The 11,603-nt window shown below is 44.0% G+C and overlaps 2 protein-coding genes across 3 annotated transcripts in view; one reads left to right on the top strand and one right to left on the bottom strand.

The window, feature by feature from the left end:
• Nucleotides 1-1,129: 1,129 nt before the first annotated feature.
• Wdr77 (WD repeat domain 77) lies at nucleotides 1,130-10,240 on the bottom strand. Of its 2 annotated transcripts, XM_031375099.1 has the most exons (10): nucleotides 9,931-10,236; nucleotides 9,495-9,680; nucleotides 7,720-7,861; nucleotides 7,434-7,483; nucleotides 4,874-4,944; nucleotides 4,696-4,750; nucleotides 4,186-4,257; nucleotides 3,468-3,576; nucleotides 2,917-2,985; nucleotides 1,130-2,170 (listed from the first exon to the last, which is right to left on the bottom strand). In XM_031375099.1, the coding sequence occupies exons 1-10, from the start codon at nucleotides 10,043-10,045 to the stop codon at nucleotides 2,011-2,013; spliced, it is 1,029 nt and encodes a 342-aa protein (XP_031230959.1). In that variant the 5' UTR covers nucleotides 10,046-10,236; the 3' UTR covers nucleotides 1,130-2,010. The 2 variants fall into 2 exon arrangements, with proteins under 2 accessions (XP_031230959.1, XP_031230958.1); XM_031375098.1 differs by having other exon boundaries at nucleotides 9,495-10,240.
• Nucleotides 10,241-10,326: 86 nt separating this feature from the next.
• Atp5pb (ATP synthase peripheral stalk-membrane subunit b) overlaps nucleotides 10,327-11,603 on the top strand; it is a 13,041-nt gene continuing 11,764 nt past the window's right edge. The window contains exons 1-2 of the mRNA XM_031375100.1: nucleotides 10,327-10,479; nucleotides 10,743-10,779. Coding sequence (XP_031230960.1) covers nucleotides 10,440-10,479; nucleotides 10,743-10,779 — 77 coding nt within the window. The 5' untranslated portion in view covers nucleotides 10,327-10,439. The remainder of the gene's footprint in view (nucleotides 10,480-10,742; nucleotides 10,780-11,603) is intronic.

The raw sequence follows: 11,603 nt of genomic DNA, 5'->3' as shown, positions 1-11,603 counted from the left end.
GACTCTAAGCTTCATTGCTTCTTCCCAAGCACTCATCACCCTAGGAACAGGTCTCAGACTTTGGTTGGCCAGAGGCCAGCAGTTCAGTAGTTGTGAGGCTAAGTAAGAGTAACAAAGCTAAGGAAATGTGTTCGTTCTTGTTCAGACATTTGAACAGTTAACACTACCGTGAAGAAAACTAAATGCTTTTCAACAATCAAAATGACCCTAGTGTTCCCTCACCGAGGTTTACAGTGCTAGAACTATTCTCAAGATAATGACCTGTTACAACTCATACTCCTGATTATTTGAGGCATTTTACCTTCTATACCATAATATACAATCTAAAATTATGCCTGTCATTTACTTGTGGCTTTGACTAAGCTGGACATCTGTGGCATGTATTAAGCAATGTGGATTACTTTTACCAATACAGACCTAAAGGAAACATTTAAGATTTTTATGTGCATGAGTGACAGTGCCTTTGGAGGTCAGAAGCACCTGATCTGGAGTTGCAGGTGGTCCTGAGCCCTGTAATCAAACGTAGTTTTTCTAGAAGAACAGCAAATGCTTTTATCCACCCCACTCCCAATGAAAAGTAATAGTTCTTCAAAACCTCATTTCTCTTCTTTGGTGTCATTTTAGCCATTCTAACAAATCTTATTCATTTCTTTCAGGTTTTCCCCCTGCTATTAGTTTCCTACTATTTTCCCCCAAAAGCAGGACATGTAAATGCACTGTCTGTCTTTCCCTAAGTGACACAAAGCACAAGCTTTCTCTCTAAGAAGCAGAAACTGATTCTATCTTATGCGTTCCATGGAACTTTGTAACAATAGAAGTCCTTACTTCCAGTCCCAACCTCAGGTGACTCTGACTGCAAACTCTCAAGTGTTTTACTCAAGGGTAATCATAACAAAGGCTCTTGACTGACAAGAATAGAATGGAAGCTCACATTCCTTCAGGGCACCCATTTTATGTGCTTTTCCTAAACCAAAGTTGGAAAGTTCCAATAAGATCAGTTTACAGATCCACAATCTCTAATGGAGTAGAATACAATAGAATACAAAGACAGTGGGCAGTTAAGACGGACGCCACACTGGTGATTCACCTACGCAAAGCAGGTAATAAATAAGCTTTGGAGAGGGAAAAATCAATGATAAAAATCTTTATTTCACCTTTCAGTATTTTTGACAGTTTCCCTGATGCTGGATCTCAAATCTTAGGAGTCCAAAAATACAGCATTTAGACTTCAGCTCTCCAGACGAAGGTACCCAGATCAGTCCTCAGGGTATTTTTAGGTGGGAAAAATGACAGATTCCTCTTTAACAATCCACATCAATTTTCTCACCTCACTGAAACACTTTAAGCGCTCCATCATCCCTAAAACTTATCTGTGAAATCTAGGACAGGAAAACACTCATCTCTCATACACAACACCAAGGAAGGAAAGGGTGAGCAAGCACTACACTGCAGGGCCAAATTTATTCACCCATAAAATGGATTTGATTCAGTTTAACAGGGATTTGTACAAAACTGTTGTCTTCTCAAGGTACACTGGGCCAGACTTTTGTATATGGAAGTAATTTCCATAATTGTGAATTAAACTCTATATAAAAATAAGTTATGCACCTCTAAGTAGTGTGAAGTATTCCCAAGAATCTAGGGATACCCACATTCCATATCCCTAACAACATAGCCAATTCCCAGACATGGGAAGCATAAAATCCTCTGGTTACTTTGTCGGGGGTAAAGAGCATTGCTTTGAGAAAGCTGAAGGATAATTTTCTCCACTCCAAACTATACACCGCACTCACACATGTACTCACATACATCATTTATAAAGGAAGTTTCTTCCTCCGAGTCACTATGGGATGCAGCCTCCCTCAGGCTCAGAATCTGCCTGTTACTGCCCGGGACTAGGGAGTAAACATGCTCTACAAGGCTCCTGTGCTCTCATAAATGGAAGGCAGGGGCAAGCAAGTACACCACTTGCAGATGGAGGGCTTGTTTTGTTTTTTCCTGAAATCCATTCTACTCCACAACACTGTCAGGTCCAGGGGCTGGGAGAGGCTCTAACGGCACAACATGGTGGATGACCTGATGATCCCAGCCAACTGTGGTAAGAAGGGAGTGATTGAGAGGAGACCATGTAGCATCTCTCACAAAGTCTCTGTGGGCTCGACTTCTAAACCTAGAACAAAAGGGGGAAAAACAGGGTGTGGTAAGAAACAAGCAGAAAACCCAGAAGGAACTATAGAAAGAAATCCTAATAACATACTCATGACACATTTTTGAAACATTTCACCAGCCCCATCACTAGGCCATTGAGTGTTTGATTATCCAATCCAGTCTACTTAGGTGAAGACATGGTGGACAGAACAAGGAAACAATAATGTCCAGTCAACAGAAAATTATGGCATAGGGACACACACCCAGGTCTCCCATCCAGTGCCTTTTACTCTACAGCAGGTTCCATTTCTCAGAAGTGGTTCCCTACATGAAGCTGGAACACTAGCCAGACAGCCTATAATCAAACAGCTTCCAGTACTTAGTCTTACAGATGGAGAGCTGCAAACGGAGAGGATTTGGGGGGTGAGGGGGGGAGATCTCTGCAGACAAAGATGAAGAATTTTCTTGTATTTATATTGATTTTTAATAATGTATAAGTGTGTGTCTCCTGGGTGTGTGTATGCACCTGAGTGCAGATGCCCACAGAAGCCAGACACATCATATGCCCTGGATCTGGAGCTATAGACAGTTATGAGCAGACTAATGTGGTTGCTAGAAACAAAAAGGAAGTATTCCTAACTGCTGAGCCTTTCTCCAGACCCAACAAAGGAAGATTTCTATACGTATGTTCCTGAAGAGAAAACAGACCTGCTTGCCCACTGGTCTTAATCCCTGATTCCTGACCACAGGATTCTACTTCAAACTTACACCTCAGAAAAGCTTGAATCCAGCACAGCAAGTGAACAGTCTTCACTGAGAGAAGCCAGGAAGGGGACACTAGAGGACAAAAAGGGAAGAAAAGATTCATAGAAAAGCCCATAGATTCCACAACCAAAATCTATCAGGGGTTGCCTCACAATGTAAACTGAGCCAGGGGAGAAGGCACCCTGATGCCTACTTTGGGTTTATGTCTTACTACCACTACAATTCCAAGGAAAAACAAAGAAAATGGAACAGAGCCAGTGCTCACAGAAACCGTGCTAGTAACCAACCAGCTCAATGGGTCTCTCTCTACATTAGAGACTTATACAGGCTTTGAGCAGGAATGAGATTACATTTTAGGTCTTTTCAACCTATACAAATCAAATAAAGACTATATTGACAAGGTTAGGAAAACCAAGTTAGATTACTGCCCCATCTTAGGACCAATGTAAGCAGCTAATGATTTGCCAACTAGAAACATTCCTGTATCACTCCATTCCTACTCCTTCACCACTGTCCCCATCCATCCCTTCTAGATTCCTGGTGACAAACAGTACCTGTGTGGAGAGAATATCAGTCTAGTGACACACTGGGAGTGCACAGCTGAGCTGAGGGTACAGGTTGCATTCTTGGTGTCCACGAGGGAGACAGATCCATTCTCGTCACCTGAAGAAGAAATAGAGCAAGTCATGGTGGTTAAGAATTCACACTTCAGGCTAAATACAGTAGCACATGCCTTTAATCCTATGTGGGAGGCAGAAGCAGAAGGATCTCTTAGGTCAAGGCCAGCCTGGTCTACATATCAGGTCCTAAGACATCCCAAAGTTCACACAGACCCTGTCTTGAGGAAGAATAAAACAACAAAAACCATAGACTTTGATGTGAGCCAGATCTGGATTTGAATGAATCCTAGTTTCTCACAAGATACTGACAATAGTTTCCTTTGTGAAGTAGAATCAGTCAGTCACCATGTGGTGGCTGTGACAATTACTTTAACTACAAACTCTTACCATATGCAGTCACACCATAGCAGAACATAATTCCCTAACAGCAAACACTCATCCACGCCTCACTGACTTCTAACCATGCACAGAATAAAGAAGCTGGAACAATGAGGTAGCAAACCCGCTAAGAAAAAAATGATGTTCTTCAAAGCCAACTAAAACAGGCATGAATCATGCAGTGCCTACGTGTGCTAACAGGAGCATGTACTCCATGAAGACGGCACTTTGTCATCCTCCCCATTCCCAGAGTCAGTATGTCATGCTGCCTTACCAAAAACAAAGACTTCACTCTGCTGAGGATGCCAAGCCAGGGAGGTAGGGAGGTAGCCAGAGGCATTGCAGCCTGGAAGTGAGAAAAGGGAGATTTAGAACAAAGGTCACAACCTAGAAGCTGTCTTCCAAAACAAGTCACTAAGTCCTGGGAACACTTTAACTGCGTTTCTTAAATACTGCTAGAGCAGTCATGTATGTCCTCATCCCTGAGCGCACAACCTACATCTATCCACCCATCTCCTGTACACAATTAAAAACACAAGGCATAAAAATAATAACCCTAGCCCTTTTGTCCAGCTGTCTGCAGAGTAAACTACCCACACGGATGCTAACCCTTACTCTGGGTACCCCTTACACTGTGGTCAGCAAAGTCTCACTGAGGTAGAAAATGGTGTCGTTTTATCACAGGGGTGGGCATCTGAGAGCTCTGCTGTGACTGTGGGCAGCGAAAGCCTCCTGCCTTGGGCTCCCAATACCACTTCCTCCTCACCACAGGTCTCAGACTTACCCATCTGTGATGCCGGCTTGGGACAGCGGGTATCCCAAAGCAAAATTCTACTGTCCTAGGAAAAGGAATAGAGAAAGTGTTTCATAATCCCAAACAACATCTACTCGCCAGTCTCCAGGCCAGGGATTTGTGCCTCTTAAGGGTTGGATGCGGTTGGGAAGAAGCCACTGAATCTCACCTCACTACATGAAAGAAACACAGAGTCTTTGTGGGGAGAGGCAGCAACACAGGTGACCTGTCCCGCATGAGCTGTAAATGAGAAGAAACATGGGAAAGAAAGGGGATTGTGAGAAACAAGCTGGCTTCATCAGATAATTTAAATATTTTGAAGGATTTAAACTAGAACAATCAGAGTAAAAGTTAGTAGTTATAAACCAGAAAAAGCTAGCAGAAATGATGAAGGGGTAAAGATGACTGGATTACAGGCTAAGTAAGAAGAGGAAAGGGATCTGCATATAGATGCTATGAAGGAAGAGGCTTACTAACTCCAGAACGATGTCCCTAGTAACAGAACACACACCTCTAAGAACACTTGAGAGTTCGGTGCTACATTTTAAGTGAGTTTTCTAATATGTTTTCCCCTAAGACTGAACTTGCTTTCCCATCACACGACTCCCACCCTATAGGCTGAGCTCATTCATACCTCCCTTCCAGCCCCTGTCTTCCATGCCAGTGTTGAAAGCCTGAAAACCTAAGGCTCTCACACCAAGTGCCAAAGAGCAAAGGGACACCTGCAAGAACTCAATGAATAGAGTGAAGCTGTCTCGGTCATCCCACAAATACCACCAGGGTGGCTCTGTGGCTGCCTCTCTGTTTTTAACAGTGAGAACTAAAAAATGAAATGGTTGGTTCACTAAGGACATAACCAACTGGCTTGTCTGTCTTAACAAACCAAGTTGGACTTTTTTCTAAAACAAAGTGAAATCTAATGCTGCTAACAGTACAAATAAATTGGTTTTTGTCATTATTTGTAAACAGTTTCTATAAATAGGTTACTGTTATTATAAATAGGTTATAATAGGTTACTTTTAAAAGACATATGATTAGAAAATAATATGCCAATACATGATATGCTTAAAAAAATGTTAACTTCTTGACAACTACCTAACTTTTAATAAAATATTCATTTATTAAATTTATGTGTGCACATGTGCCACCACAGCATGTATGTGGAGATCAGAGGAAAAATTTCAGGAGTCAGTTATATTCTTCCACCAAGTAGATTCGAAAGATCAAACACAGGTCTCCAGGTTTGGCAGCAAGTACACTTACCCAACATCAAACCATCTCACTTGTTCCACTTAAATTTTTTTGTTAACAATTTTATAATGTACAATAGGGCACAGCTTTAAATTCTTTTGGGCGGTCTACATGCAATGAATGAATGAATTAATGCCAATTAGCTAGAGACTGAAGGAATCACTGAAGTCATTTAGCCAGCCCTTGTAGAGTAGCCGGAATGGTTCTGCCTTTAGAACTAAATCAACCTCCATCCTCTTCTCGCTCTAGTATCCATCTTCATGAACTCAAAATTCATAAAGAATTGCTACCAAACTAAATTCAACTCCTAATTCTGTTACTGAAGCAAAGCGAAGGGACAATAAAGTGATGAAAGCCCCAAACACACATTTTATAGAGGTGAACATTCAAGAGTTAGATTCAAAAGTCTTGGGCAGGAGATGGCTCAATCAGTAAAGTGCTTTCCATACCAGCATGAAGACCTGAATTCAACCACAGAACTCTTATTAAAAAAAGAAGTATGGTGGCACTTGCTTACAATCCCAACACTGCAGAGGCAGAAACAAGTAAATCCTTGTGGCTCTCTGGCTCCATGTCCTAGTCAGAGAATCAGTCTCAAAAAACAAAGTAGGCATCTCCAAAGTTGACCTTTGGCCTCCACACACATGCACACATCCACACACATACACAAGTCTCAGGTGTTATCCTGTGAGAAGAACAAGGCTCTACTGTGTCTGGATTAAGCTGGTGCACAGTTTACTGCTTGAATGCTGACGAGAAAGTAGGATCTTGATCTGCAGACTACAAGAAAGCAATGAAGAAGAGTCAAAGTCTGCAGGTGAAGATGTGTGACTCTACTGCTAAAGCCTATGGTAAATGGAAGGTAAGAAATGGACAGGAAGGGACTGACGAACTTGAGGGTAAGAGGATGGAGTCTATCAGCCCACTTCAGTTTAATGGGAATGGCTCCCAAAGGCTCATCTATTTAAAATGTTTGGCTCCCATTGGTGGACTATTTAGGAAAAATTTTGAGGTGTGGTCATGTGGGGGGAAGTGTAGTGGGGATGGACTTTGAGGTTTCAAAAGCCCACACCAAGCCCAGTCTTACTATCTTTCTGCCACATGCTTGTGAATTAGAATGTAAGCTCTTAGTTACTGCTCCAGCACCAGGCTCTGTCTACTGCCCCATGCTCCTTGCTGTGACAGTCATAAACCCTCTGAAACTCTCAATAAGCCCTCAAATAAATGTTTTTTCCTATAAATAATTTTGATCGTGGTGTTGTTTCAAAGCAATAGAACAGAACTAAGACACCCACACAGTCAAAAGTCTGTGAAACTATCAATGAAAACAAGAACACAGAGAAATGGACAGGATTGTGACTGTAGTTTTGGGGTAAGGAAAGTCCAATCAAAAGAACCCAGACTGGCTATTATTATCCAAACACAATTCAAATATCCCAAAAAGGGAATGTTAACTATGGGTAGAACTCAACACTTACCTCGGTATGAATTCAGTGACACCTGCTGAGTCAGGTCCCAAATTTTGATGCTACAATGCAAAAAATAAATAGGAATATTAACTTGCAGTATCAACATTAAAATATACTCAAACAACATGTCCCAATCTGTTTCCTAGACTCCTGCTATTTTATTTTATAATGCACTATCAAATCTCTTAAAACAGATGCCATTACTCCCTAGACTGAAAACAGCCCAAAGCATTATATACTGAGGATAGTAAGGATGTCCACAGGAAGCCTAGACATAATGAAAGAAGGGACTCACCAGAAGTCCTTGCTACCACTGACAGCTTGTGTGCCAGAGCTCAGGACAGTGACAGTAGACACAATGTCATCATGTTCATACTTGCAAAACTTGCTAACTATAAGTGTCTCGTTCTCATCTAGCTCCCACAATTCAACAGCACCTGTTGAGGACAGAGTGGGGTGAGGTGTAAGCAAGAGATGCACAAACCTGGCTTATACCAAGGCAGGAATTCCTGCCTAGGACTCAATCAAGAATTGTTACTGAGCTAACAAAAACTTGTTCCTGTAAAAGCCAAGCCCACATCACTGAAGGGCTTAGCTAACTTCCAGGTCGTCTGGCTTTGTTACCCTGCTGCTTTCCTAACAGGCCAGACGCCCATGTGAGGAAAACTCCTTGAGACAGGAAAATAGATGCAAAATCAATTATTGCTTCCAGAGAGCGGGGTAATCGGTTCCCAGGGAGACAAAGATAAAGCCTTATATAACAGTGAGGATGTCTCTTCCCAGTTATGCAGACAACTAGTAAATATTTGGACTGCTTGAATAAAATGTCTTGCAGTACTTTTTAAAAGATTTATATATATGTGATCCCGCTGTCACTGACAGAGCAGAAGAGGACATCTGATCCAATTACAAATGGTTGTAATGCACCATGTGGTTGCTGGGAAGTGAACTCATGACCTCTGGAAGAGCATTCCTCTTCTTGTAATATTCTAATTTCAATTATCAGAGAGGCTCTATCACTAGATCACTACGGTTGTACTTTTCAATTGCTATGCTCTACCTAACACTTAAGAATGTATGTATGTGAGAGAAATGTTCTTATTTTAAGTGTACAGGTGTTTTGCTTTCGTGTATGTCTACTCATCGAGTGCATGCAGTGCACATGGAGGCCAACAGAGGGCACTGGCTCCCCTAAAACTGGAGTTACAAGGTTGTTAGTGGAATGTGGGTGCTGGCTGTCCAACTTGGGTCCTCTGAAAAGGCAGTCAACACTTTAACCACTGGGTCATCTCTCCAGACCCAAAATAAATCTATTTTAACCTTTGAGACAGGGTTTCCCTATGTACCTTTGGCTGGTCTGGAACTGGACATGTAGAACAGGCTGGCCTCCAACTCATAGAACTCTGCCTGCTTCTGCTGGTTTATTAAAGGCTGCACCTACACCCAGCTCCCACCAACTTATACTCATTTTCTTTAATATTTTTAACTCTGAGAATTTCATACTCACACACAATGTAGTTTGACTATATTCATCCCTAACTTGTACAGGATTTACCCTCTATCTCCTCCCAACTTAATTTCTTTTTCTTTTTTTAATGTCAAAGCCTACACTACTCACAAAAGAAAGTGGAATGAAGGACTGTCCAGTGATAGAGCAGTTGCCTAGCAAGGTGGCTCAATTCACAGCGAGTGCGCACGACACCCAGAAAAAAAAAAAAAAAAGGAGACTAGAAACTGCAGCACAAGGAAGACCTCTGTGAGTTCAAGGCCAGCCTGGTCTATTTAGTTTTTGGGACAGCCAGGTGAAACCCAGACTCTCAATAAAAAGAAAACAGACAGGTAGCACCGCTTGTCTTCAGCACCACCTCTTAAATCAACATTCTCTATAGTCTAGGCTGACTGGAAGCCAAGATAAGATTGCAATCTACTTTTTAATTTGTGTGTGTGTGAATTGACTGGGCATCGGCCACCGGGCGATTGAGAACCTTTAGAGGACAAAAAAAAAAAACTTTTCCCATCTTAACCTGTACCCAACTCTTCAATTCTAGGGAAAGGGCTGGGGCGACTCACCTGAATCAGAAGCCACTAGGATCCCTTTGTCCCCGACCCAAGTGAGGTCAGCTACTCCAGCCTCAGTCTGGACGCCCGCAGAGCAGAAACCTTCGTTGGGGGCCGCACTAGGATCCTTGAAAAACCACAGAGAGCCTACCCAGCAGCGACCACTCAGGCTGGAAGCCCCGAGCAGAAGGGATCCGTCTACGTTGGGGAGAGCAGGGTTACAAAGTGTCGGATGGAAGGCCTCGTTTCTATGGTAACCTCCCAAATCCCGTGGCGGGACGAGTCTGACTGTGAGATCAGGTTTGTGGAGCTGGGCTGGGGCAGGGCCAGGACGCCGGGTATGGATCGGGAGGGCACACGGCGAGGGGGAGGCCTTGGGAGGGTCAGGCCCGGGAGAGGGCACCCGTGATTGGGTAAAGGGGCTTCCAGGCCCGGGGTCGCGGCTCACCAGACCGGTACCGTGCAGCTTCCAACTGCCGTTCCATGCATGCGGGCGCATTAGGGGGCAGGTTCCACTCGCGGGCCGCCGCGGGCACGAGCGGAGGAGGGGTTTCCTTCCGCATCTCCACGATTCCAAATCTAACCGAGACCCAAACGAGACGCGACCCTGCCTCGGGGCCGGAGGAACGCCACACGTGCGGTACCTCTGCGCAACCGCCCCTCTCGGAGGGAGACGCTCTGCTTCTCGCGAGAACTGCGTCTACCCTTCCAGCTCGCTTTCGCCCGCAGCAGGATTTTCAGAGTTTTGGTTTCTCTCCCCCACCCTCCGACCCCAACCCCCACCTCTTCTCGCGATAGGAAAAAAAAGAAAAAAAAAAAAAAAGCAGAGAACTTCCGAGAGAAAGTGCGCTGGTCTCTTCCCGCGAGATTTGTGAGCGGCCATCTTGTTCCTGCCCCTGACAGTCTCCGGTCGGGGTCACGGGGACGCGGAGACCGCTGTCCGGATCTTTTCAGACCATGCTGTCCCGGGTGGTCCTTTCTGCCGCCGCCACAGCGGGTGAGCGATGTAGACGCTAAGCTGTTGTATCAGGATGACTGGGAAGAAAGCAGGGCCGGGGAGGCGGAAAGTGGATAAAGAAAGGACTGCAGCGTTTGGCCCTGCGCAAAGGCAGAGAGCTCCCCGACAGTGTCGGTTCTCGGAGATCGTCTGAGACGGACGCGGGGGAAGGAGGGATCGCGTCCCCCACCCCCCGACACCCAGCAGGGGGAGAAACTCGATTTCTCCTTGACTTTGCTAACCTACGTCTTGTGTGTTTGCAGCCCCGTGCCTGAAGAACGCGGCCGTCCTAAGTCCAGGGTAAGTGTCGGTCACCACGTTTTATTTTCCTCTTTTCCACTTCTTCGCGTTAAGCCAGAAATTCCTGTTTTCCTTCACTTTAGCAAGCTTACATCCTCATTCAGACGTTTGTTCTTCTAATTGCCTTGAACGTGATCTTTTCTATCCCTCCTCTGACAAACAACAGAAAGGCTAAGTCTCACCCCCCCCTCCACCCCCATAATGACCTTCAGCGACACACAACTAAGTTACTAGATGAACACCCAAGGACAGATCTGGTTGGATATAGCAAAATCAAACGTGTTGTTTGGGGTGTCTTCCAGAATTCCATCTTTTATTAACCATTATCAGGAGTCCAAAATCATTTACTGCTTCGTAAATGCTTGTGTTGATGATCACATAATGGATCACACAGTAGAGCTCACAACAACCATAGTCCTTCATGGTAGCTCTATCCCCCAGTCCGTCTGTAAGACTTGATCATTAGGATGCTTTGACTCTTGACATGCTACCGTTGTTGCGGCAGGAACAGCCGCCAACAGTTTTTGAAGTGGACAATTTCGTTAGGCATTTGGTCTCAACATCTGCTTTCATCCCAGTACAGGCCATTCTCAGTGTAACAGAGAGATTATGGCAGTTCCCCACTTAAACCCTTCAGAACTCATATCCCTATTGAAATAAAATCTAAACACAGCAACACCAAGAAAACTCAACCTGAATTAACCTCATCTATGTCTGGGGTCTTTCACATCCTTCCACATTTAGCTTTATGTACCTACCGTTCATGCCAGCTCTGCTGTTTCTTCGAAGAAAGTCAAACTCCTTTTTTTTTTTTTTTTTTTTTT

Source organism: Mastomys coucha, unplaced genomic scaffold, assembly GCF_008632895.1.
Source record: "Mastomys coucha isolate ucsf_1 unplaced genomic scaffold, UCSF_Mcou_1 pScaffold16, whole genome shotgun sequence".
NCBI classification, from domain to species: domain Eukaryota; kingdom Metazoa; phylum Chordata; class Mammalia; order Rodentia; family Muridae; genus Mastomys; species Mastomys coucha.
The sequence above is the reverse complement of the archived record's forward strand: the minus strand, read 5'-3'. Positions and strand labels throughout refer to the sequence as shown.

Coding starts and splice junctions, on each gene's coding strand:
- Wdr77 (XM_031375098.1), bottom strand. CDS start 9,981: ATGCGCCCGCATGCATGGAACGGCAGTTGGAAGCTGCACGGTACCGGT. Junction 7,862..9,494: donor CCTAGTGGCTTCTGATTCAG/GTGAGTCGCCCC, acceptor TGTCCTCAACAG/GTGCTGTTGAATTGTGGGAG. Junction 2,171..2,916: donor GATTCAAGCTTTTCTGAGGT/GTAAGTTTGAAG, acceptor CTTTTGTTCTAG/GTTTAGAAGTCGAGCCCACA.